The 27,524-nt window shown below is 46.3% G+C and overlaps 1 protein-coding gene across 2 annotated transcripts in view; it reads left to right on the top strand.

Moving 5' to 3' along the window:
* The first annotated feature begins 810 nt into the window (after positions 1–810).
* Positions 811–27,524, top strand: part of USP10 (ubiquitin specific peptidase 10) — a 31,374-nt gene continuing 4,660 nt past the window's right edge. The window contains exons 1-11 of one of the 2 annotated variants that reach the window (XM_075189361.1): positions 811–945; positions 7,871–7,939; positions 10,780–10,840; positions 11,039–11,092; positions 12,269–13,276; positions 17,580–17,671; positions 18,648–18,757; positions 19,342–19,397; positions 19,765–19,868; positions 20,426–20,525; positions 25,613–25,799. In XM_075189361.1, the coding sequence (XP_075045462.1) occupies positions 811–945; positions 7,871–7,939; positions 10,780–10,840; positions 11,039–11,092; positions 12,269–13,276; positions 17,580–17,671; positions 18,648–18,757; positions 19,342–19,397; positions 19,765–19,868; positions 20,426–20,525; positions 25,613–25,799 (1,976 nt within the window). The remainder of the gene's footprint in view (positions 946–7,870; positions 7,940–10,779; positions 10,841–11,038; positions 11,093–12,268; positions 13,277–17,579; positions 17,672–18,647; positions 18,758–19,341; positions 19,398–19,764; positions 19,869–20,425; positions 20,526–25,612; positions 25,800–27,524) is intronic. The other variant, XM_075189362.1, reaches the window with a different exon arrangement.

The following is a 27,524-nucleotide window of genomic DNA, read 5'->3' as shown; positions in this document are numbered from 1 at the left end:
CCTGGCTGTAGCTCCCTCTCTTTCTCTGTCCTGGCTGTAGCTCTCTCTCTCTCTGTCCTGGCTGTAGCTCCCTCTCTCTCTCTGCCCTGGCTGTAGCTCTCTCTCTCTCTGCCCTGGCTGTAGCTCCCTCTCTCTCTGCCCTGGCTGTAGCTCCCTCTCTCTCTGCCCTGGCTGTAGCTCCCTCTCTCTCTGCCCTGGCTGTAGCTCTCTCTCTCTCCCCTGGCTGTAGCTCCCTCTCTCTCTCTGCCCTGGCTGTAGCTCCCTCTCTCTCTCTGCCCTGGCTGTAGCTCCCTCTCTCTCTCTGTCCTGGCTGTAGCTCCCTCTCTCTCTCTGCCCTGGCTGTAGCTCCCTCTCTCTCTGCCCTGGCTGTAGCTCCCTCTCTCTCTGCCCTGGCTGTAGCTCCCTCTCTCTCTCTCTGCCCTAGCTGTAGCTCCCTCTCTCTCTGCCCTAGCTGTAGCTCCCTCTCTCTCTCTGCCCTGGCTGTAGCTCTCTCTCTCTTTCTCTGTCCTGGCTGTAGCTCCCTCTCTCTCTCTGCCCTGGCTGTAGCTCTCTCCCTCTCTCTGCCCTGGCTGTAGCTCCCTCTCTCTCTGCCCTGGCTGTCTCTCTCTCGGGCTCTGGCTGGCTGTCTCTCTTCCCCGGCCTCTGTCTGTCAGTCTCTCTCCTATGGCTGTCTGTCTCTGTCTCTTCTTGCAGCCAGGTTACGCCCCCATCATTCACGGCCACGCCCATAGTCACACAGACACACCCCCGACCTTCTAGCCACGCCTCACCTCCTTGGTCACGTGTTCCGGCCGCCCCTGCTGGCGGGGGATGGGAGTGTTCCGCGCATGCGCAGTGTCGGGGAGCGGTGTGAGCGCGCACGAGAGAAGATGGCGGCGGCGGGGGAAGCAGCATGAGCGGCCTCACTCATTGAAAGTCTCCGCCATGGCCTCCCCGAGCGCGCAGGTACGTAACCGGCTGTGTCCGGCCTGGGATTAGCCCGGGGGCCGGCGCAGCTTCCGCCAGTGTCCGGGCTGAGGGGCGGGAGGTGGCGGCACTAGGCCCGGCCTCATTTCTGCAGCCTCATTCTGGCCCGGAGCTCCGGCTCACACGTGGGTGCCCGCCCGGGGGCCACACAGTCCCCATCCAGCCTCCACCCAGACCCCCATCCGCTGGCCCAACACAGCCCGGGCGACCGAGGCCTAGTGCGGCTGCTGTACCCCTGAGTGACCGGGGCTGGGGATTTATAGTGGGCAGTGTCTAGGATCATAAGGGGGGATCCTCTGTGTGTGTCTAGGATCATAGGGGGGATGTTGTGTGTGTGGCTGGGATCATAACCGGGGGATCCTGTGTGTGTGGCTGGGATCATAACGGGGGATCCTGTGTGTGTGGCTGGGATCATAACGGGGGATCCTGTGTGTGTGGCTGGGATCATAACGGGGGATCCTGTGTGTGTGGCTGGGATCATAACGGGGGATCCTCTGTGTGTGTCTAGGATCATAACGGGGGATCCTCTGTGTGTGTGTGTGGCTGTGATCATAACGGGGGATCCTCTGTGTGTGTGTGGCTGTGATCATAACGGGGGATCCTCTGTGTGTGTGTGTGGCTGTGATCATAACGGGGGATCCTCTGTGTGTGTGTGTGTGGCTGTGATCATAACGGGGGATCCTCTGTGTGTGTGTGGCTGTGATCATAACGGGGGATCCTCTGTGTGTGTGTGGCTGTGATCATAACGGGGGATCCTCTGTGTGTGTGTGGCTGTGATCATAACGGGGGATCCTCTGTGTGTGTGTGGCTGTGATCATAACGGGGGATCCTCTGTGTGTGGATGGGATCATAACGGGGGATCCTCTGTGTGTGGATGGGATCATAACGGGGGATCCTCTGTGTGTGGCTAGGATCATAAGGGGTGGGCCCTGTGTGTGTGTGTGTGTGTGTGTGTGGCTGGGATCATAACGGGGGGCACTGTGTGCGCGCGTGCGTGGCTGGGATCGTAACGGGGGCCCTCTGTGTGCGCGTGCGTGACTGGGATCGTAATGGGGGGCCCTGTGTGTGTGTGGCTGGGATAACTGTGACTCCTGTATGTGTGTGTGTGGCAGGGATCATAACGGAAGATCCTCTGTGTGTGTGTGTGTGTGTGGCAGGGATCATAACAAGGGCCCCTCTGTGTGTGTGTGTGTGTATAGCTGGGATCATAACAGGGGCTCTTTAGCTGGGGGGCCCCCTGTTTGTGAGCGTGGCTGGGATCATGACGGGGGCCGTGTTTGTGTATGTGGCTGGGATCATAATTGGGGACTCCCAGTGTGTGTGTGGCTGGGGTTATGCTGAGCATATGTATGTGTGTGTGCGCGCGCATTTGGCTGGGGTCATAGTGGGGTCCGTGTGAGCCTTGTGTGTGTGTGTGGCTGGGATCACACTGAAGGCCGTGTGTGCGGCTGGGATCACACTGGGGGCCATGTGTGTGTGCACGTGGCTGGGGTCATAACGGGGGTCCTGTGTGTTTGTGGCTGGGGTTGTAATGGGCCCTGTGAGTCTGCGGCTGGGGTTATGCTGAGCGTACTTGAAAATGATTGTGTTTTTCTGTAACTATTTTTCTAGCACTTTGCAGATCTCTGTAATGCGTAAAGCTGCAAACACGTTTTTCATCCATCTTTTGTATTCATTTCCGTTTGTTCCATGTGTGCAGTACAAATGACATGATCTTGTCAAATATGATAGCACTGCAAGTACGTATCAGTGTATGTTGCGTTAAACATCAATTTAATGTGTCACTGTACACGGTCTGTGAACTGTATTGACATATCGGCATAATATTAACCCCTGGACAGTTGTTTTCCTCTGATCCTTGTAGATAACTGTACAGAAAATGGAAGAAGTGTTGATGGAAATATTCATTCTGTTGTCATATTGTCAGGACTCTTGGAAGTACTGTTTGTGGATCCGGTTTCCTTTTGGTCATTGTTTACTGTACTTTTCACTATCTCAATGTTGATTTTACTTTTTTTCTTTTAACTTTGCTTTTTGGACTAAACTTTGACTATAAGTAAATAGTCCGTTGTTAGAGCAGGGAGTAGCAGGACGCCAACAGTTTGAGTAGGTTGTTCCCGCATAGATTTTTGGAATTTTTGGGTGTGTATATGTAAGTATTTGTACCTTTTGTGGTTGGTATTGCATCTGAGGTTATAGTGAAACTAGTTATTTACTTTGCGTTTTCCTGCTGTGATTAAGATCAGAAAGTTGGGAGCACAAAAGAAAATTGCTTTTCACCTGATTTTAGGCAGTACACTGCTGAAAACCTTTCTTAGTGTTGCAGAATACAGTCTATCACTTTAGTTGTCCTATTCAGGTCCACCATAGGACTGTGAAATCCGGTTAGTGTTTTTTCACTTTGGAAACTATTTCTCAATACTTGTTGAAACTTTTGTATTTGTTCACTCACAGCGGCTTTGATTTGGGCGGAATCGTATTAAATACGGTGGAAACATTGAACAATAGAAACATGTGTTTAATATAGCAGCATGTTCCAGTCTTCTAATGTTAGTGTAGAATTGTAATTATCCACCACTATCCCATGATCAGAAATTAGCTAATATTTCCGCCACTGTATTAGCAATACATTGATTGCCTTGTAGTTTTTTCCCCCCAGGGTGAAGCTTGTAGTAGTTTAATCTTGATAGAGTCTGAAGTTGCCTCCCAGCAAAGCTGCAGAACTGCTGTTTGTTGTGCAAATGAGCTGTTTACATTTGAACACCAGTATAACAACTGGCTTTTAATTGAAAAGATTCATTTATTTGTGGCTTTGTTTTACTACCCCCACCCTCTCTCATTCTGCAGCAAAACAGCATAAAATAGCTGTGTACAGTGTAGAACGTGTTATATCAGCCAGTTGTAACATGTGAAGCTGCTGTTTGCAAGAGGCAACAGATGCATTTAGAGTTTTTGGCTTGCTGCTCTCTATGGACCTATATTGCAATTCCAGACTTATTTAACATAAAATGCAAGTTGTGTAGTATAAATGCTGTTATTAAACTTGTTTCATGTGGTTTTCAGAAGTGAATTATGGCATAAAATGTATTCACACTTAATCTTGGAGCATTTTGTCTTTTCTCACAGTAGACCATACCAGTCCCTATTGCTGCCTTTAACAGATCAGAATGTAAATGCTGTTGTAGCTTTCTAAAGTTCTGACCGTGCTATGGGAACATTTCTGCATACTTGTAAAGTTAATGGAGGCTTTTGTCTTTGGTTCAGTATTTTTTATTCTTCTGGGGTCCAACTAGCACGTTTGTGCTGTAACTGGTGGCAACAACTCATTTTGTCTTTCAAAATTGAGTGACATGTGGTGAATTTGACTATTGGTTTACGATTGTCAGCTGTGGGACACCCAAAATAGAGGTATAGCGTTTCGCTGTCTGCGGCCCTCTTATTGTCGGGTTAGTGTGCTCTCAGTAACGCCCTTTTCTTTTTCTGGCAGCCACGTGCATGTTGGTTCAACAAGCTTCAGTATAAGTATGATTTCAGTATAAATCACACACATTAATACACATACTGGAAGTCTGTTCTCTGCACATTTAGCCTGTGTTCTGTCTGTACCGTATGAGGTTTCCATGGTCGTGTGTTGCTCAGGGCAGTGTACATGCCTATGTTTATTGGCACAGTTTTACTAAAAAAAAACTAAATCAATTTCACTACAGTGCAGTAAGCAAAACAGAGGTGTGTTGTAGTATAGGTCTAAGTGTAAGTCACAGTGACTCATGCAAAATTCTGGGGGGTCCTCAGATGGATTCACCTTCAGTAAACACGTAATCATTGCTGGAATCTGTGTACTGTTGATATAAGGTTTATGTGGTTATAGAGAAGAATACAAAGCTTTCTGCATGCTGCCAGCAGTGTACTCGCACTGTACCTAGTTTATGGTCCAAATCCAAACACCTTGTGAATGGGTTTTTTTTGGTGTTCCTTTACAGAGCCCCCAACTCCTCCTAATGCCTATTGTTTGAATCTTGTCTAAATACAATAACTAGTGAAATGGAATATATTTTTCTTAATATTTTCTTGGCTATATACTATTACTCTTATATACTGTTACTTTGATCCACCAGTACTGAGCGTCCTCACTAGTTAACCTGTGAGCTATTTCACCATTTCAGCTCCTTCAATTATATAAAGCGCTAGTAGTAATCTGCCTGCAGTAATTGTAGGACCCGTCGGTGGTAGTACTGCCCAGTAATATGCCAGGCGTGCCCAGCAATACACCAGCGGTACACAATACCACTGAGTAATGTGCCAGCCATGCCAGTACTTGTGCCCAGCAGTATGATATGGGCACCATAGTGGCAGCGCCCAGTAATGTGCCATCAGTAGTACTAGTGCCAAATTATATGCCAGCAATGTCTAGCATGGCGACACTGACAGCATTAGTGCTAAGTAAAAAGTAATTCTTAAATCATAGTCAGCAATCAGCCGCACATATTAGTAATGTGACACTAGACTTGTGCCTGGACAGTGCTCCTGCAGGCTGGCTTCCTATAAACCGGGTGACTGAGCGGAAACTGGCAAATGGCTCCAGTGGCACATTACAGCACCGTGATGTTGGGTATGGTGCTGGTCTTGGTGTTGTCCACGGAGCATGTGTAAAACTGCTGAATAAGGGTTTTCCTGATCAGTTGTGGCCCCGCTAACCTCTTACAAGGCCGCCCATTGACCTTTACTTCAGTAAGAACTTAAAACACTGCATTTAATCAAGAGACCCTTATCTGTAGTAACATATTAGCAGGCGCTTGATATAGCCTGTAACAATCAGGATGGAGCTGAGGGTGTGCATATTACAGCCATATTATAAGATTACTCTGTATATCGTCTGCATGATTTTATGCTGCAAAATGTTAAATATTTATTTCCTAATGCAATAATTAATTTACGTTCTGAATTTTCTGTTCTGCATTACATTGTGCAGAAGCTGGAGTCTGTATTAGTAATTCACAAAACAAGCCCATAATGAACTTTTCACCCTATTTGTAAGACTGTGCCGGGTGACAAATCGCATTAGCTGCGGAAAGTTTCTTCAGTAGCAAAGTTATAAATAATAATGACATTATTGCAGGATTGCATTTGGCTGCCTTTCCCTCCTGTATGATCTCCGGGATGTATGTTCTTCTACAGACCCTGGTGCACAGTTGGGTTATTAGGCCTAAAATCCTCAGCGACTATTACTGCTAATCAGGGCTGTTTCTAAACTGTAACTCTAATGAGTTATTAATAGATGCCCCCCCATCCTCTGTGCTTAGGGCAGTATTTCTGTGTTATATCTCCCAGAGGACCTTTCTGATGCCAACCATAAGCCTGTACCCAGCCTCTCTGCAGTAATCATACTGTATCACACGTGGATTCTGCTACAGATAACGTGCCACGCCTATCGTATCTCTGTGGTTCCTGGTTAAGCCGGGCAGCTCCTCTACCAGTTATCTTCTCCGTTCCAGATGGAGGCTTCAAATAATGCAAAGCAAGCCCCCCACCTTCCTGTCACTTCCTCTAGGTCTCCCAGCTTCATGTGTGGGGGCATTAATGTCAGATCTGTTCTGCTATATCAATGGGTCACACATGGGATTATTATCTTTGTATTTAATCCAATTTTTTCCACCAAGCATTTTATAGGCCCATCGTATGTAGTTTTGGGTCTTATATTCTAGCCGTTTTGGAACATTGACGGATGGTTACTTTAGAGGCTTAATTAATGGTTTGAATCCCCTGTAACTTTGTCCTGGGACTGATGGACAATTGTGTAAGTTCAGTAGATAAAAGGACACAACCCACCCCCTACAAGTTACACATCCCGGCAGCTGTTCCGTTTGGTCCCCTCCGGTGAGAGCTGGTGTAAACGTTTGTCAGAGGAGAGAACAGAACCCAGAAAGGTCTGTTTGTTGTAATAGGATTTGCTGGCGCTGGGCCTGTGGATTAGTCATTTGTCACATTAATGCTATTTCAGCAATATACATGTTCACGTACAAAGAGTTCCACATGCTAGCCCTGCACTTTCCTGTGTGTGAGCACCTCAGGATTAGACCACATTGTATGAAACAAAGTTGTTTCTGCACTGAACTCATTACTGGGGGGGGGGGGGGTGTTAGTTGTGTTTGGTTTTAGTAGATAGCATAGCATTACATTACATGTAATGTCCTCCGTCATGGCAGTAACTTGTCATATGCCTTAATGATGGGTTTTTAGAATCATCAGTCATCGTGAGCATCAACTATAATAGTTTTGCTTTTGTCTGTCATTATTTCAATATAAATTATATTTTTAGTTTTCCACTGATTTAGGCTGTTTCCATAGATTGACATATACAGAATTTCATGGAATAATTTCATGTTCAGAAAATATTCTGAGTGAGGGGCGATTACCCTCCCTTGTCATAATGTTAATACTTTACGGTATTAGTTTGTATAATACTCCCAAGTATGTTTTGTGTTTTGTTTTTTTTTTTGCATATGACTATTGACCACATGAAGTGCATTAGTTTCAGCATAAGATGCTTAAACTGGAAAATTCTTATAAACATTAAATGCTCTTTTGGATATTTAATATCTGCAAAACGTGTACTTATAGGGTTAAACAATGAGCATTTTATTTAAATTTAATTTGTTGCCGTGAACCCGAATATTTCCATTGGACAGCGAGGTGCATTGGGAAGCAGTGCCCGGGTGTGGTAGCGTTGGACTGTGTGGGTGGTGTCTGGTGACTTTGGCACCTGGGTCCCGCTGCAGGTACTATTGCACAATCACAATTAATGATTCCAGCAGGAGGTATTTGGGGCTCTTCCCAGTCAGCTGTTATACTTTTATCATCCTGCCTTCTGTCTCTTCACTCATTTTCCACCATTTTCTTTTTTCAGTATATTTTTGGGGAGTTCAGTGATGATGAATTCAAGCAGTTCTTTGTCAGCGCTCGCTGCACAGTGGAGGTAAGAACATTGCAGACTGCGCAGTAATGCAGTTGGTCATTCTTTAACACAACGTATGTCTAAATATATGTATTCATGAGGGCCAGAGTGCGGTTTTGTCACCAATCTTTATCCTCCTGCGCGTGTGTGTGTATGTTCCCACTTTGATGTGGGTGGAGCTAGAACAAGCTGTAGCCAATCAAATCTTCAGAATGCTCACAGCAGTAAACTCAGACAAAAACAAGAAGATCCCCATAATAATGATATTGAGAAATTTATTGCAATAACGCATTAGAGTACTACTGTGAGGGGGGAATGGAGGCAGCAGGAAGACACAGACTGAGAGTTATATAGTGGAAGGAGCAGGGCCCCCAGCAGCACAGAGTATTTTAGGAGATTCGTGATGTGTTAGTGAGGACAGGGCTTCATGTGACAGGGGCAGTGACATGATGTGAGGAGGGGAATGGAGGCAGCAGCAAGCCACAGACTGAGAGTTATATAGTGGAAGGAGCAGGGTCCCCCAGCAGCACAGAGTATATCAGGAGATTAGTGATGTGTTAGTGAGGACAAGGCTGTATGTGACAGGGGCAGTGGACATTGTGTGTATATATCTTCATCATCAACATTTATTTATATAGCGCCAGCAGATTCCGTAGCGCTTTACAATTGGGAGCAAACAGTAATAAAACAATACTGGGTCATACATACATACATACATACAGAGAGGTAAGAGGGTCCTTCTTGCAAGCTTACAATCTATGGGACAATGGTTTTATACACAAGGGTAAGTGCTACATCATATTGAATATTTGTCCAGCTAGAATGCAAAGGTTACAAAGTACTTAGTGAGCTGTGTGATCAGTCACACAACTATGTTGGTCAGAGGGTTTTCTTGTGTTAGATGTGTAGAGGGTGGTAATAGGGTAACCTAGGGAGATTATAGTATTCCTCTACCACCCTTTTAATCTTGTCTGAAGAAGTGGGTTTTCAGAGAACGCTTGAAGGAAATCTTTATGTGCAAGGGTTTGAATTCCACAAAGTGGGTGCAGCCTGAAAAAAGTATTGTAACCGAGAATGGGAGGATGTGATGAGTGGAAGAAAGACGTAGATCTTGTGCAGAATGGAGGTGTCGAGTTGGAAGATATTTTGAGACCCGTGAGGAGATGTCGGTGCAGTTTTGTTGATGGCCTTGTATGTTAGTAGAAAAATTTTATATTGGGTTCGGTGAAAAACAGGCAACCAATGTAGATAGAGACTGACAGAGTGGCTCAGCAGAGGAAGAACGGTTTGTAAGGAAAATCAATCTAGCCGCTGCGTGCAAAATAGATTGTAGGGGCTTGAGTCTGACTTTGGGAAGACCAGTAAGGAGGGGATTACAATAGTCAATGCGGGAGATGATGAGTGTATGAATTAAAGTTTTTGCAGTGTCTTGTGTCAGATATGTACGTTTTCTGGAAATGTTCTTTTCAATATAGATTTGTATTGTATAGATGTGTAGATTTGTAAAGAGAGAACTTGTTATCAGTTAATCATTGATCAAAAATATGGCAGTGTGTGTGAGCAATTTGATTTTTCAGGCAGCTCACCCTTCTCTGTTTATCAGAAAAATGTCCCGTATCTTGTTACATGAGAACCAGCAGTTCATTTTTGTACATTGATCAGAGTACACTGTGTAATGCAATCTATCCATTTGATGTAACCAACTGCCACACATTATGTTGAAATCCAGTTTTCTGTCCAGTATACAGAAACTTGTATAGAAAATGTGGTTTAATGTCCCGTATTGACACAGAATGAACATAGTCTGTATGGTCTCAGCCACCACGTGTTACACACCAAAGTACTTTTAAATCTTTTTTTAATTTTCAAGCAGCATTACAATACATTACAACACAGTGGTAAATAACTGAGAATATGATGAATAGTACTAAGCATATACAGCTAAACTGAACAAAGACAGTTACATATTAAACTGTCATGTAAACTATTGAAGTCAGTTTTCTAAGTATGTACTGGCGAAACCTGAAAGTTGAGGAGGGATTGGGGGTATCTGGGGGGGGTGGAAGGATTGGGGCATCTGGGGGGGGGGGGTGGAAGGATTGGGGCATCTGGGGGGGGGTGGAAGGATTGGGGCATCTGGGGGTGTGTGTAAGGATTGGGGGCATCTGGGGGGTTGGGTGTAAGGATTGGGGGCATCTGGGGGGTTGGGTGTAAGGATTGGGGGCATCTGGGGGGGGTGTGTGTAAGGATTGGGGGCATCTGGGGGGGGGGGTGTGTGTAAGGATTGGGATGAATCTGGGGGTGTTGAAAGGATTGGGGCATCTGGGGGGGGGGTGGGTGTAAGGATTGGGGGCATCTGGGGGGGTGGGTGTAAGGATTGGGGGCATCTGGGGGGGGTGTAAGGATTGGGTCATCTGGGGGGGGGGCGAGGAGGGATTGGGGGAGGAGGAATCGGAGTATCGGAGGGTTGGGGTGTTGGGGATTGGAGTGCTTTGTAAAATTCTCATTGCCTTCAGCGGTTTACAATTTGGGGGCTCCCTTGGTGACTGTGGAGCCCATGAAGTAGGAATCTCATATTCTGTAAAGTGGTTTCTCTGCCTCTTCTTACATTTTAGTGGATTAGACAAGTAAGGGACAAGAATAATATTGGCAGCCCCCATCCTGATTATTTGGGGAGATGAAGGAAAAAGTAATTATAAAAGGTCCCACCGTTGATCTGTTAATATTTGTATTTGATATATAAAATGATTACATCTGAATGGAAGTTAGAAGTGGTTTTTATACCAGAATGTTGCAATATTCCAGTAATTTGACTGCACAATGAGCACCTTACTGAAAGACCCTCTTCTCTGTCTCCGCAGCTGCCCCCTTTTAATGAAACCATTTTATGTGGGCCTCAGTCTTCGAGTGATCTTCAGGACGGTAAGTCTCATTGTCTGTTCGTCTTTGGGTATATTCTCCACATTTTGCCCCAAGTTTGAGAAGTAATTTACATATATTAAACTATTTAAAGAGTATCTCCACCAAAAAAAGCATTTTTCCTATTTTGGGGGGAGGGGCGGGCTGCAAAGTTGACGATATAAAGTATGTACTTACCTTCCCCGCTCCTGCCACCCACAGTTTCCCGGCTCCTATTCACCACGGTGAGCCTGTCATGGCATGAACAACGCCAAGGTAACTATTACTGTTATTGTTGTTATCCTTTTATATAGCGCTAACATATGCCGCAGAGCTGTACAGAGGATTGATTCATTCAGAGGGGCAGTGGTGTCACTTAGTATAATATCCCTACAGACAATCGCACAACAAGGGCAACGTCGTAGGCCAGTCACCCCATCAAGGATGCTTGTGGACTGCGGAGATCAAGGCAGCTCTACATACATAGAACCCATGGCAATGTTAACCACTGTGCCACCGTGCCTGACAATGCACAATTCCTGGCAGCATCTCCCACCATGCGTACAAATAGGAAATAGGAAAAATGCTTTTTGGCCGGAGATACCTATATCGATATACCAGAGCTATTTTTCCCCCTTAGTTTTTGAGTTTCTGCTGCCGTTTTCCTGCAGTGATTCAGTCCTCGTTCTCTTACTCTGCCTCTTGTGCTCTAACAACTATTCAGCAGGAACCGGGGGCGTCCTGGAAGCCGTAGTGATGTCAGTATTTCCTAGGGATATATAGGGCCACACAGCAGCTTTATAGGGGAACGTTTTGTAGGGGCATTCATGAAATGTAAAGGGAAAAGGAGGTGTTTCCTGTAACGGCCAATCAGATTCTAGCTTTGCTTTTTCTAGTTCAGGGTATGAAATAAGGGCAAACATCTGATTGGTCTTTGGGTAGCGCCACTTTTTCCCCTTTGCGCCATTTTTGTTACTGGTCAACATCCCTTAATTTATTGAACAGTTTCTTTAGAAAATCCCACAAGTATTATCCAACGTTGTAATGATAGTTTGGTTCCCGTGAGTTCTTTCTTTTGGTTCTGTGGCTATAATTTAATTTTGTGGAGTCTGAGCTGCCAGTTACTAATTTCATAGCTAAATAACACTGCAACGATAATGGGCACTTCTGTGATAATGATTTTTGCAAATTAGTTTTACTGATATTTTAAAGTGATTGAATGTAAACCCAGCTATGAAACATCCCAAGTAAGGAATTCTAAACGCTTTTTGGTTTTTTTTTTAACTTAAAAATGGCAATAAAAATACTGATAAATGGGTTTGGGATTATGGTAAATTATAATATTATTGCAGGAAATATCTATATCAAAATTTTAGGAATTGTAACTGAACTACATAATCCTTAATGTAAACGTGTGAGGCTCTCCAGTTGATCAGTTTGTTGTTTTTTCAGGTGATGACTATCAGAGAATTGAGTTTGGCGTCAGTGAAGTGATTGACCCGGACGCAGTCCTGCTGAATAATTCAGATTACAGTATTTCCAGCACCCTAAATCCTCAGGCTCCGGAGTTCATCCTCACCGGCGCTCCAACCCAGAAGAGTCCCGACTGCGTTCTGCACGACAACGACTGCGATGGCATCGACGGTCAGTACTCTGAGTCCGCCCTTCCGGACGGCAACGGCAACGCAGACAGCGACGGTACATCCGGCGCAGGACAGAGAGAGCGGAAAAAAAAGAAAAAAAGACCCCCTGGGTATTACAGTTACTTAGAAGGTGTTGGCGATGGCACCGCCCCCATAGAGACCCTTGTAAACGGGCACGCCAGTTTGGCAGGACTTGACAGTATGAGCACAGATGAGCCTGAGCTTGAAGATGAGGTTCCAGTAACGTCAGCCTCTCCTAGGACTTGTTACAGCCCAGATCCTTGTGCGGACTTCAGCAAGGACGATGCTTCTGTACCTAATGCACTAGACAACACCAGGACTGCTGGTCAGTTGCCCGAGGAATGCAGTGTTACCAGTACACCTTGTGTCCCCTCAGACGCTGGGAGGGAGAGCCCAGTAAGGACAGCTGTGGATCAGCTTCTGGCTGACTCTGATACTACTGAAATCCTTGGTGTAACCAATGGACAGACACTAGAACCTCCTGAGGAAGGGGCGTCCTCTAACGGGGTGGATTTGCACCCAGAGGCCGCCGCCGCCTCAGAGCAAGCCAAGCCAGACGATGCTTCACTGCCTCAGGCCGTGAGCCCGGTTTCTCCATCGGCCTCTGTAAATCCACCAGCTAAGTCTTGGGCTAGTCTCTTTCACAATTCCAAGCCCTCGCCCGCCCCACAGGTGGCTTTTGTTGAGACTAAGTGTGCCCCTCCTGCCACCACCCCCCAGGCCCCCGAGAAACAGGTTGAAGTTAAAGAGTGCCCCGTTCCAGTCTCAGAGGACCCCGTAGCAATACAGATTGCAGGTATATTATGTCCGTCCAACATGAATGTACCTTTATTCCTGGAGGGGGGGGGGGTGTTGTGTTGTGAAGGGAAGTTCTGGCCTAGAAGGTTTGACACATAACAACGAGGGATTATATACACTCATAAACTAACCTGCGAATGTTCAGTAATGGGTGTAGGTGGCTACATTTAAAGGGACATTTGTCACCTGTTACATGTGGTTATTACGCTCTCGCTGACTGTTTTCCTTCTAGATAACCCACCCCTGTTTATGTGAAGTATTGATTTTATGTTTGTGTAGCTCTCGGTTCATCACCAGAAAGCTGCTTATAATGCTGATACAGGGACCTGTGATCGGTGTAATACTTTGTGTAGGACACTGAGTTCTACCTCTCAGCAGCCACTGACCAAACGTCTGTCTTGTAGACGAGCAGCTACCACTGTGGACGAGGCTGGGTATTGTTCTTACATATGTTTAAAAAAGCCGACTTCACGTTGTGCGTAAGATGACTGGAAGCTGCTCTTCCTTTTTATTGGCCCGTTTTAAGCTTGAAGTTGCTCCTTACACTGTTCTTTAATACACACACAATCTGTTCCTCTCGGGTCTATTTTGTTGCAGGATCCTGAAATGCAGATATAAGTCTATATATCTGTGACAGTTACTGGTAGCAGTGTTCTAGAAATCAGTTTAGTTTGTGATGTGTCTGCATATAAGGACATGTTTGTGAATCTGCGTTATATCTGAGTTGTGTGGTTATTTCAGGGGTTGTCTACATTAACACCGTCATTAATAGATATCTGTAATGGGTACATCAGGTCAGCCATAACTCAAATCCTTAAATTAAATCTGATCTATGGACCTCAAACTTATTTACTTTTAACTTTTGGTTACGGTTATCTAGAAGTAAAGCTTTTCATCCATTTGAAAGTTGCTCTATTAACCCTGTGGTAACAGTAGCGCTGACCAACCTATTTATAGAGCTCATTAATGTGTCAGATTGATGGAGGAAGCCGGTGACTGACCAGCATGCACCTCCCCCCGTTTACTGACAGTGATGGTCTGCTTATATGCTCTCCTATGTGTATTACACCACTACTTGGAGATGCTGGCAATTCTATATGCTGCTATAGATGAATCGACAATCTTAATAACAATGTCTATTAATTAGATACAAAGTCTCCTGCCCCAAACTACAACCTCCATATGTTGGGGAAAAGCTGGTGGCATTCTGACATTACTTTCCCTTTAAGTAAATTGAGCAGGGAAAGTACTGTAACACATGTGTTCAGTGTTAGTGATCAGAAAAATATACAATTGTTCCTTACTTTGGCTTCCAGTGTCAATCCCTGATATTGCAGGTAGGTGGCGCTGTGTGCATTGAGTTTTCTTCCTATGTCTAATACCCCATTCACATTGCCTCAAAAACCCGGGTTATTGCTGGGGAAAGCCTAGACGACCTGGGTCGAGGCTGAGTGTGAACGGGTCCTTTGTGAATTCCCGGGTTAAATGACCCGGGTCTTTTGGAGGGTTATTCCCAGGTCCAGACTGAACGGTGAGACTCGGTTGAACAAACCGGATCTCGCCAAAAGCTATTGAAAAGAGAAAAAAATAAAGGAAAAACTTACATCACATTTCCTTCTGTGATGTTGCCATGGAGACCCGGACAGACCCAGGTTCAGTACGAACCCGGTCGACCCAGGAATTTGCAGGGGTGAGAGGCTCTGTCCCCTGACAATATCCCAGGTTCATATACCCAGGATATTGCCGAGGGGGCAATGTGAAAGTGGTATAACACTGACCTATCGGAAGGGAGACGGTCTGATAGCTGGTGACCAGCACCCTCTTTATACTTTCTCTGCAGAGGTTTCTTGTGGGACTAACGTTACAGTATGTAGGTGTGTTGGCTGTCGCTGAACAATGAAATAAGATATTCTGAATTGGGGATCATGCAGAAATTGATGTTACAAGAAAAGCATAATACTGTACAGAGCAGTGTTCTCTCCAGCACCTATTTCTCGGGTGGTTTTACTTACCACCCATCTCTTGTAACCCAACAGAGTCCTATTATAATAGAATAAACCATTGTTTCCCCTATTAGATCAGGCACTATGTGAGCACTACAGCCAGCAGTGTGTGTTAGACCACTGACCCCCAGTCTGACCAGTCCTGGCAGGTGTGGGCAATAACCGCCAACATTGTTCAATATTATTGCAAAGTATTACACTTCCCCCAGCCAGCTGGCAACATTTCTGGGGAGAACACTGCAGAGGATTTAATTACATTAAAACCAATAAACGTGTAGCTAAATACATTACAATATTTGATAGTTCTGCTTTAATATGAATAGTTTTTCCCCGCATTGTATTTCTTCCTCAGCAGGATGTTATATTTAATATCTTTCCTTTTGGCCTTTTCTTTCTCATTCTTTGTGTCTTCATTGCTGTTTACTAACCTGTCATAGTCACATGGTGCCTAATCCTGTGTAACAATCTTCCCATCTTACTTTATGGTAGTGCTGCATGTGTTGGGGTGTGGGTGCTAACAACCTGCCCTGTATGGCTACAGATTGTGCCCGTCTGCCGGGAAGGACTCGTGTGTCAATAGTAAGGATACCGTTCCTAGTTGTCACAAGGTGGCGCTGTTCCTCTATAGTATCTTTCTACGAGTAGAAAACTCATTTACATTGTATCTGAGGCCTTAATTCATGTATCTCTGCTGATTTGTGTGTTCCTTGTGCCAGGCAGGTATAAGGTGCAGTATAGTTGTGAACTCATAAGATTCTGTCATTAGGGTCTCTGGACAGTTTTACAAGCTTGGCGTGCTTCCCTAGCCCTGTTATCTTAAGCTTCGGCCTACTCCCTGATTTCTACCATCCCCTTCACTCATTGTCCCAGAAATAATATGACATGTTACGTGTGTGTGTGTTTATATATTTTTGTTCTTCATATTTTGTTCTTTATGTATCATGTTGTGTCATGGGTCACTGTTTTCTGTATGTCATTTACAGGGCTGTGGACCCTTTGTGTCGCCTTATAAATGAAACATAATAAATCCCACGAACACCTAACTACAGTTCTATACATACACTAATACGCCTACTTGTATATACACATAATTCACACTTACCTAACCATTCCTGCACCCTCCTACATCAGCAAATGGGTGTTTTGACAGTCTTTACACATCGGTTACTGAGTCCTTTCTGTTACGTGCTCCCCGTGCTCTGGAAAGTGCAGTATAATATGTTATATAGGGAAAGAGTAATAATTTGCTTATCTTTCGTTTTATTAGTGGCTGAGCCTGGCCACTAGATGGCGCTCAGTGTATCTGGCCACTAGATGGCGCTCAGTGCGTGCAGTGAACCTGGTCACTAGATGGGGCTCAGTGCGTGCAGTGAACCTGGCCACTAGATGGCGCTCAGTGCGTGCAGTGAACCTGGCCACTAGATGGCGCTCAGTGCGTGCAGTGAACCTGGCCACTAGATGGCGCTCAGTGCATGCAGTGAACCTGGCCACTAGATGGCGCTCAGTGTATGCAGTACAGCTTTATACTTGTTTCATGATGTGTGTATGGTCTGTAGATTGGTGGTTTGCATTAAATTACTTGATTGCCCTCTCACAATTTGTACTAAATATGATGCTTAATCTGCCTGGCTTAAGCCTGTGTGCTTTCAATCATTAATATAATTAGGCAGTTACTTATTGCTAATCAGGGCTCTCACAAAAAGACCAAACAAATGTATTTAGTCATAATTTCATTATAAGCCAATACTTTGGTGATCTGAAGGGGGAGATTATTCTACAAACCAGAGAACAGGTTCAGCTTTCCAGGATTTCCATTTGTGGTCACCATGTTACCCGTCCTCTCTCTGTCCACACGTTTTACATTGGTTTAGTCCAACGGAATTTACCCCAAAATCTAAATGTGACCCTGTAGCAATGATTAGTAAAAGGCGATTGCTCCGAGAGGGAAGGGTGTTCTCTCCGATTAAGGGCTTACACATATATTTGGTGTTAGATTAATTGATACAAAATACAGTATATATTGTATAGAGTCGCTGCTCAATCAGCCGTGTCTGAGGATTCCGCTTTTACCTGTTTTCTGCTGTATCTATAATGTGTCAGCATCCTGCTAAATACAGCGGGTCTGTTATACATTCCTGGACTGATGGTGGCTCTGTACTGTAGCAGCAGTCTACAATGTTATTTATTATGTTATGTATTATAACCACATCCTATTTCTCCCGGGTCTCCAGGTACCGCGGATCGGGATTGTACGTACGTGTGTGGGTATTAATGTTTCTACCTTCATATCATTAACAGAGCTGCTGGAAGGAGTGAGGCTCGTCCATAAACCAGTTTCATTACAGCCCCGAGGACTCGTCAACAAAGGAAACTGGTGCTATATCAATGCTGTATCCTTAATGCTGGCTGCTGCCAGGGGTGTGCTGGGACTTGTAGTGCCACAGCTCGGGGAGGTTGATCATTTATTGGTCCAGGGATAAAACCTGTTTCTCACACACAGAACGTCTGTTAATATTCTAGTACAGGAGTCCGGAGTCTCTTGATGTCGGTGGGTGAACGTGGCCGCAGCTCCTTAGAGGATCTCTCTTGCTCCTGAATCCTGTAGTTTTATTTTTTTTAATTGCTTTATTGAAAGCTTCAAACATGGACAAATAGAACAGAAGTAAAAGTACAATATATAACATTAAAAAAGTAACTACACATGAACATTGGGTATATCACAAGTAAACAATTTTTTGTTGCTTGATATTAGATTTTAAGTAAAGGGTGTGGGGGTCTTAGAGGAACCTCCCAGCCCTGAGTTCTATAGTTTATCCAATGCCGGTCTAGTATATTATAATACCACAGGGGAGAGCCACCGATAGGCAGAGCGCATCCTGCATGTGGAAGCCTTGTGTAACATGTCGACTTTTAGGGCACCACAGACTAATAACTTTTTTGTTGGTGCTATGACGGTGTTTTATGGGGTGTTGGGCCCACATGATCCAGGTTTGTAGCCTGCACCTAACCATGTATGTAGATGGACCCAGGATGACTGTGCCACAAAATATATTTTTAGTGTTGGTCTGTCTTTAAGACTGGCTGGTGTAATGGTTTAAGTACAGTATTTGTAGATTGTGTTTGATGTGACAAGGAGAGGAGATAACGTTATGGCCACAATAAGTCCACTCTATGGGTGGCAAATTAAGGTATAATTCAGGAGCCAATCAGTGACATCTAGCAGCCAACAGAATCCCCGGAAGATTTGCATCTAACCTCAATAGAAATGGCTTGTGAAGTTAGGTACAGACATTTCGTAGGAGTCTGGCTCCTGGGATTCGCTCAGTCTTGTACCTCCAGGTATATGATCCTTAACCTCTGCCGCAGACCTTGCAAGCTCTGGTAGCGTGTCCTCCTATGTATCATCTTATGAAGTGCATTCCAACGTACACTAAACTGCAGAGACCATGTACATCAACTCCAATGATCGACAGCTTGTAAGTGCCACATGCTGTATATTAAGCAATATGTCCTAGGTCTGTAATAAGTGCGCTTGTCTCCTACACAACGTACTCGTTTTCTGTAGCCGGGCTCGGCACTGGGGCCGATCGCCTTAGACGTTTAGGTCGGTATCTCGTTAATATCATAAACTGCAAAATGGCGTCTCTGGTTTCTAGAGAATTGATTGGCCACATATTCTGGACATATACAATAGGTATAGTGTGACTGAAGACACCAAAAGACCGGCCACACTAAAGTAACCTGAAACTACTAGTAAGAAAATGTCCTCTCTACAGACGCTGCACCAGTCACCATAGATCAGTCTTCCAGCTCTATAGTTCCTAATTGCCTCTCCCAAGGGGGAGCGATCTTCCACCAGCCACGGGAAACGTGCGAGTGCATCCTGGGCACCCACACGGCGACTTATGTCCGTGCCCTCTGGCCGTGTGGGGCTTTGCTGGTTGCTGATATTTTGTTAGTGTTACGTTTTGATTAGTTAAAAATACATCTTTGGAAAAATGTGATGTATTATATTTATTATTATTCTGCTCTGTAAGAAATAATTGTGTTTTTATTTTAGTGTCCGGCTGATGAATGAGTTCATAAACATGCCCGTTCTTCCTAAAGCCAAGCAAGGTATGTGTGAGCACAGATACCTTATATTCTATTGTGTTCTGTACAATTTGCTGCATTTAATAACAGGGTGTAAATACCTCTCAGAAACACACCACTTATTGGCTGTCATTAGTCTGTGCGCTGCGGTATATTGTATGCAGGATACTGGGTACATGAAGCACATCATTGTGTGCGTAGGTCTGTCTGGTGTGATAAGTGGGATTGTTGTATTCTTGTTAGTTAATGCAGTGGTCCTAATAATAGAGGAGGATCCAACGTCAGAGGGGCTGTTTTGCTGCTTGGTGCTCAGATTAGGGAGTGTGCAGAATAAGAGGTGTGATGAGACCCTTTCTGTCCCTAACCTCGGTGTCCTGTGATTCCTCCACAGTCCCTGGAGACAAGGTTGTCCGAGACATTCGCCCTGGGGCAGCTTTTGAACCTACATACGTCTACCGTTTGCTGACCGTTTCCAAGTCAAGTCTATCGGAGAAGGTAAAGTACTGACAGACTACACCCTGTAATATAGTGATGGGTCCGTCTGTTTCATCCGTCAGTCTTTTATTTTTCATTTAATAACTGACGTGGGAAATATTACTCTTGTTTACGCTCAGGAAGAAAGTTCAGCCAATGACTATATTAACAGTTTCCTGGAATAGAACAAATACCAGCTTAGCATCTCTTGGATGTGGGGTCCCCTGGTTTACTTCCACTGGGAGACTGGATTTAATTACCAGTCGTGGTAATGTGTGGCTCTGTGCTCAGCGTTGTGAATCAGACCTTGCGTGAGCTAATAGTGGTTCATAGGAAGCCACAGACACATGTTCATGGATGGGATTATTAGAATATAATTCTGTGGGTATTGTAAGGGAATCTGAAGTCCCCATCTGAGTAATATCATGTCTAGGGTGTTATGAGCGTTACTTACTATGTGTGTGACACAGGGCAGTTATACTAAACACGTGCTGACCCTATACTATATGTAATGTGGTGTGGTTGTACTAAACACATTACTATATATTGTGTCTGACGCTGCGCTGTTTTGCTTACAGGGTCGTCAGGAAGACGCAGAGGAATATCTCGGCTTCGTTCTGAACGGACTGCATGAAGAAATGTTATCGTTAAAGAAAATTCTCTACCCGGAAAATGACAGTATGGATTTATATTATCTCTTCTCTTCTGTGTGTTCGTCATAGGGCAGTGTGTGTCTGGAGTGTGGTGTCAATGTAGCGTGTGCTGAGCCATGTGACTGCCTCATACCAGGCTCTGCGCTCCCCTCCGTGTATCGTGTGCTGAGCCATGTGACTGCCTCATACCAGGCTCTGCGCTCCCCTCCGTGTAGCGTGTGCTGAGCCATGTGACTGCCTCATACCAGGCTCTGCGCTCCCCTCCGTGTAGCGTGTGCTGAGCCATGTGACTGCCTCATACCAGGCTCTGCGCTCCCCTCCGTGTAGCGTGTGCTGAGCCATGTGACTGCCTCATACCAGGCTCTGCGCTCCCCTCCGTGTAGCGTGTGCTGAGCCGTGTGACTGCCTCATACCAGGCTCTGCGCTCCCCTCCATGTAGCGTGTGCTGAGCCGTGTGACTACATCATACCAGGCTCTGCGCTCCCCTCCGTGTAGCGTGTGCTGAGCCGTGTGACTACATCATACCAGGCTCTGCGCTCCCCTCCATGTATCGTGTGCTGAGCCGTGTGACTACATCATACCAGTCGGGGTGCCTCAGGGCTCTGTTCTGGGACCCTTACTCTTCTCTCTATACACCTCTTCCCTGGGTGAACTCATCAGCTCCTTCGGCCTCAACTACCATCTTTACGCTGACAACACTCAACTATACCTCAACACTCAACTATACCTCTCCTCTCCTGATCTCTCTCTCTCCCTCCTCACTAGGGTGTCCGCCTGCCTCTCCCTGAGCTGCGAGCTAAATTCCAGCGAGTAAATTACCGTATTAACGGTTTTTCCGCGCACGATTACCACAATATCGGTAATTGAATACCCCCCCCATAGTCTTTCCTCCCCATCACACCTCGCCCCCTTCTGACCTCTCTATCACTGTCGACAACACCTCTATCTCCCCTGTCCCCCAACTTCGCTGCCTCTGTCACCCTCAACTCCTTTCTCTCCTTTGGCCCCCACATTCTCTCTTTTGCTAAATCCTGCCGCTTCCAGCTGCGTGATATTGCTCGCATCAGGCGGTTCCTCTCCCAAGATGCCACCAAATGTCTTATTCACTCTCTGATCATCTCCTGCTTGGACTACTGTAACCTCCTCGTTACTGGCCTCCCCCAATCTCATCTCGCTCCCCTTCGATCTGTACTTAACGCTGCCACTAGGCTCATCTTCCTTTCTCGCCGCTCCTCTTCTGTCTCCCCCCTCCATTGACTCCCCTTCCCCTACAGAATCCTGTTCAAGCTCCTCACACTTACATACAAGGCCCTCGCCAACTCCGCTGCTCCCTACATCTCCTCCCTCTCTATTCATGCTCCATCCCGCCCTCTCCAATCTGCCAATGACCGTCGCCTCTCTTCCCCCCCTGATCACCTCCTTTCACGCGCGTCTCCAATACTTCGCCCGCGCTGCCCCCCTCCACTGGAACAAGCTCCCTCCCTCCATCAGAACTTCCCCTAATCTGTCCAGTTTCAAACGGGATTTAAAGACCCACCTTTTTCTTAAAGCCTTCCGGTCTCCCACTTAACTTCCTACATTTTTCTGCCTCTCCCTCCATCTTCCCCCTTCCCTTAATCTGCCTCCGTTCCTCCTTCTCTCCCTCTCTCCCCTGTGTGTCTCGGTCTGTCTACCCCACCCCTTAGATTGTACGCTCCTTTGAGCAGGGCCATCTCTCCTCCTGTTTCCACCACTTCTAACTCAGCTCTCCAGCTACCTCGCCCTCCTCCTCGCTGTGTAACCGTATTCTGGGATTATTTACTATTGTGAGTATTTATGGTCACATTTGGAGCGTAGTATCTGGGAAAACTCCTTTGTCTGGCTGGCGAAGGCATTTCATACTCCTATTTCTCCCATTTGAAATCAATAACACCAGTAATCTGCAGCGCTGATAACACAATACTGATTGTAGCTTTAACACATGATAGACATCCAAATGTGTCAATGACGGCTGGATCCAGCTTATATCACGTTGTGCTGCAATTCCTCTGAACAAGATTCTCACTATGTTACTGCTGATAAATGTGACACAGCTGAGCTGGGCTGTGATTATAATGTGTATTACATCAGTATCTGTGCAGTACTGCATTGTGACTAATGTACACGTGTGCTGTACGTGACCTTTCCAGAGTCGTCTTTATTATAAAAATGTTATAACTGGTTATTGGCTAAGTGTGCACCATACGCCTCCTTGGGGGGAGTCTTCCGGGCGTTGTTGGTTGATCACATATCGTACATTTGAATAGAAGCAGTAAATATTATTTTTCTTTTTTTAAATCCCATATGGAGACGTTCAGATGCTGAATATTTTTCTGTCTCCTGTGATGGTGTTTGGGGTTTGCAGTGTGTTGGAGGGGGTCTGTGTGGGGCGAAATGTCGCAGTGTGTTGATGAGGGGGTCTGTATGGGGCGAGATGTTGCAGTGTGTTGATGAGGGGGTCTGTATGGGGCGAGATGTTGCAGTGTGTTGATGAGGGGGTCTGTATGGGGCGACATGTTGCAGTGTGTTGATGAGGGGGTCTGTATGGGGCGACATGTTGCAGTGTGTTGATGAGGGGGTCTGTATGGGGCGACATGTTGCAGTGTGTTGATGAGGGGGTCTGTATGGGGCGACATGTTGCAGTGTGTTGATGAGGGGGTCTGTATGGGGCGACATGTTGCAGTGTGTTGATGAAGGGGTCTGTATGGGGCGAGATATTGCAGTGTGTTGAGGGGGTCTGTATGGGGCGAGATATTGCAGTGTGTTGATGAGGGGGTCTGTATGGGGCGAGATATTGCAGTGTGTTGATGAGGGGGTCTGTATGGGGCGAAATGTCGCAGTGTGTTGATGAGGGGGTCTGTATGGGGCGAGATATTGCAGTGTGTTGATGAGGGGGTCTGTATGGGGCGAGATATTGCAGTGTGTTGATGAGGGGGTCTGTATGGGGCGAGATATTGCAGTGTGTTGAGGGGGTCTGTATGGGGCGAAATGTCGCAGTGTGTTGATGAGGCGGTCTGTATGGGGCGAGATATTGCAGTGTGTTGATGAGGCGGTCTGTATGGGGCGAGATATTGCAGTGTGTTGAGGGGGTCTGTATGGGGCGAGATATTGCAGTGTGTTGAGGGGGTCTATATGGGGCGAGATGTTGCAGTGTGTTGATGAGGGGGTCTGTGTGGGGTGAAATGTCGCAGTGTGTTGATGAGGGGGTCTGTATGGGGCGAGATATTGCAGTGTGTTGATGAGGGGGTCTGTATGGGGCGAGATATTGCAGTGTGTTGATGAGGGGGTCTGTATGGGGCGAGATATTGCAGTGTGTTGAGGGGGTCTGTATGGGGCGAAATGTCGCAGTGTGTTGATGAGGCGGTCTGTATGGGGCGAGATATTGCAGTGTGTTGAGGGGGTCTGTATGGGGCGAGATATTGCAGTGTGTTGATGAGGGGGTCTGTATGGGGCGAGATATTGCAGTGTGTTGATGAGGGGGTCTGTATGGGGCGAGATATTGCAGTGTGTTGAGGGGGTCTGTATGGGGCGAAATGTCGCAGTGTGTTGATGAGGCGGTCTGTATGGGGCGAGATATTGCAGTGTGTTGAGGGGGTCTGTATGGGGCGAGATATTGCAGTGTGTTGATGAGGGGGTCTGTATGGGGCGAGATATTGCAGTGTGTTGAGGGGGTCTGTGTGGGGCGAAATGTCGCAGTGTGTTGATGAGGGGGTCTGTATGGGGCGAGATATTGCAGTGTGTTGAGGGGGTCTGTATGGGGCGAGATATTGCAGTGTGTTGATGAGGGGGTCTGTATGGGGCGAGATATTGTAGTGTGTTGAGGGGGTCTGTGTGGGGCGAAATGTCGCAGTGTGTTGATGAGGGGGTCTGTATGGGGCGAGATGTTGCAGTGTGTTGATGAGGGGGTCTGTATGGGGCGACATGTTGCAGTGTGTTGATGAAGGGGTCTGTATGGGGCGAGATATTGCAGTGTGTTGAGGGGGTCTGTATGGGGCGAGATATTGCAGTGTGTTGATGAGGGGGTCTGTATGGGGCAAGATATTGCAGTGTGTTGATGAGGGGGTCTGTATGGGGCAACATGTTGCAGTGTGTTGATGAGGGGGTCTGTATGGGGCAACATGTTGCAGTGTGTTGATGAGGGGGTCTGTATGGGGCGACATGTTGCAGTGTGTTGATGAGGGGGTCTGTATGGGGCGAGATATTGCAGTGTGTTGATGAGGGGGTCTGTATGGGGCGAGATATTGCAGTGTGTTGATGAGGGGGTCTGTATGGGGCGAGATGTTGCAGTGTGTTGATGAGGGGGTCTGTATGGGGCGAGATATTGCAGTGTGTTGATGAGGGGGTCTGTATGGGGCGAGATATTGCAGTGTGTTGATGAGGGGGTCTGTATGGGGCGAGATATTGCAGTGTGTTGATGAGGGGGTCTGTATGGGGCGACATGTTGCAGTGTGTTGATGAGGGGGTCTGTATGGGGCGACATGTTGCAGTGTGTTTATGAGGGGGTCTGTATGGGACAAGATGTTGCAGTGTGTTGATGAGGGGGTCTGTATGGGGCAAGATGTTGCAGTGTGTTGATGAGGAAGTCTGTATGGGGCGACATGTTGCAGTGTGTTGATGAGGGGGTCTGTATGGGGCGAGATATTGCAGTGTGTTGATGAGGGGGTCTGTATGGGGCGAGATGTTCCAGGTGGATCTTGTTACTCTGATAACTGCTCCGTGTACTCTTCCCGCGCTTCCTGCTAGCTCTATTTTTGCAGTCTGGAGCTTGCCCTGTCATTGTGGGATTCTGGTCTGGTTGTTGTTTCCTAGTTCCGGCTCTTTATAGAGTTACTGACCAGGAATTGATGTGCCTACTCCACTTACCAGCAGACTTCCTGAACACCAGCCCACACTAAGTCCCTACAGAAAGCTGGGCTACCTAAACCTAATGTCTGTATGTGAGGTTGACCCGGTTCCATGACCTTGGATCTAGGTCATACAGCACATTTTTGTTGGGAATACACTTTGAGTTGAATGTATTGAAATGAACTTATGTCTTTGGTTAAGGTGTGTAAGAGGTGCTTACTGACGTTATCCCTTTTATCATCTCTAAAGAAATCTCTGTATCAAATGGTCCTGAAACGCAGCCGGCGAATGACGTGAACATGAACGAGCATGAAGACCACGGAGAAGGCAGCGATGAGGAGTGGGAGCGGGTGGGACCCCGGAACAAGTCCTCCGTCACACGGCAAGCAGACTTTGTGCAGACGCTGATTACGGATATCTTTGGAGGACACATGAGGTAAGGTTCAGAACAACACTTGATGCTTTCATTAATCTGTAATGTACCACACTGGGGAAATGTAGTCATTAACTTTCTGTAAGTGGTCAGTAAAACATTTAGCTGCTGCTTGTTCAGGGGTATAAAAATCTCCCATCGGCCACACGCAGCGGATACAGCAATGTCCATGGCCGTATTCATAAGAGTAGCCAATCAATGTATTGGGAACCTGGAGTTTATGACGAGCCCCCTGTCGATCACTTTTGTCTGCCCAGTGTACATGCTTGTTCTCTGGTAACGCCACGGCAAACTAGAACGGTGTCTGGCGGTGGGGTTGACCGATACCTGTAATGAATGACCAGTTCTGGGGGAGCTGATGGATGTCTGTAGTGAATGACCAGTTCTGGGGGGAGCTGATGGATGTCTGTAGTGAATGACCAGTTCTGGGGAAACTGATGGATGTCTGTGATGAAATGGCCAGCTCTGGGGGAGGGGGGGGGCTCTGTGAGATATCCGGATATCCGACACATTCTCAGACTGCATGATTTGCAGGATCCTCTGAAACATCTGTTGTCTGAGTAAGACGGGTGGGGTGTGAGGGTGTAATGTAAGACACTTCCCTTACCACAACTGCTTACACTCTGCCATGTGGTTATATTGGACACTGTTCCCCGACCATCATTACTAAGCTGCCCTCTGCTCGGCTATGGCAAGACAGATTGTAACTTTGGGTTTAGTGATTTGGCAGGGATTTGGCATTGCTGAACAAGACTTGAATTTCAAAAGCCCCTCAATAAAACACAGGATATTGACTATTTCAAGAAGCCTTGTTACACCTTACTGATGTGTCTTGTGTGATCCTGCGGCTGTGGGTATGTTTATTGCTGAATCTCCCTTTAGTTCTGTGATTAGCAGCCCATCCTGTCTGGTCACGTACATAATCCAGTGTTTCTGCTGCTATGGATGGAAATGATCCTTTATTCTATGTGATGTGAGATAGATGTGTATACGACAATAGTCTGATTATCGGCTGCAAACGGTTAAGCAGTTCTGGGAGAGGAACGGACTCTAGCTGCCTCCAGAGAGGCTGGTTTGGAATGGATCCGCTTCCTTCCATTCCACCAGGGTGTTCCTTGCGCAGAGTCCACCGAGATGAAGTGCTGGAGGGAAAGAAAGGTACCATTGTGTGGGGGCATCTTTCCCGTGGTGTAAAGGCATCTGGAAAATATGAAGCTGAGAACGGGTTGTAAATTGTAAACCACAAACGTTTCCACGTAGACAGGGACAGAATGAAGCGTCCGGCGTTGGTGGGGCGAGCCGTGTCTGTTCTCACAGGCCCACGTACAATGCCACAAGGTCCAGCTAGTACAGACGTGGTCACCAGCGGCCTCCCACGCTCACGGAGGAGCTGCGATTTCTGGAAAACCCCCTAAACTTTCTGGATAATAGACCTTTATCTATTTTTCTTTGTGGTTATTGATAACTAATTTACATATTTTTTCTATATTTGCATATGCTTATAGTATTCACTTGGAGGTCTTAATGTGTATAGTGATTGTGCTTTTATTTATACCGTACACACAATATGGGAATATCTAGGCTGGTGGAGGATTTTCATCCACTTGGCAAAGAAACGGGTTAATATTTCCAAATCTAGGAGATACTCCCTCACTATATTGGTGGTTATCCTTGGCAGGACTTGCTGAAGCTTGTAGTTCTGCTACATGTGATCTGCTTCTGCCCTAG

The sequence above is a fragment of the Mixophyes fleayi genome, chromosome 10 (assembly GCF_038048845.1).
Source record: "Mixophyes fleayi isolate aMixFle1 chromosome 10, aMixFle1.hap1, whole genome shotgun sequence".
Taxonomy (NCBI): Eukaryota; Metazoa; Chordata; class Amphibia; order Anura; family Limnodynastidae; genus Mixophyes; species Mixophyes fleayi.
This window is presented reverse-complemented; position numbering and strand designations above follow the sequence as displayed.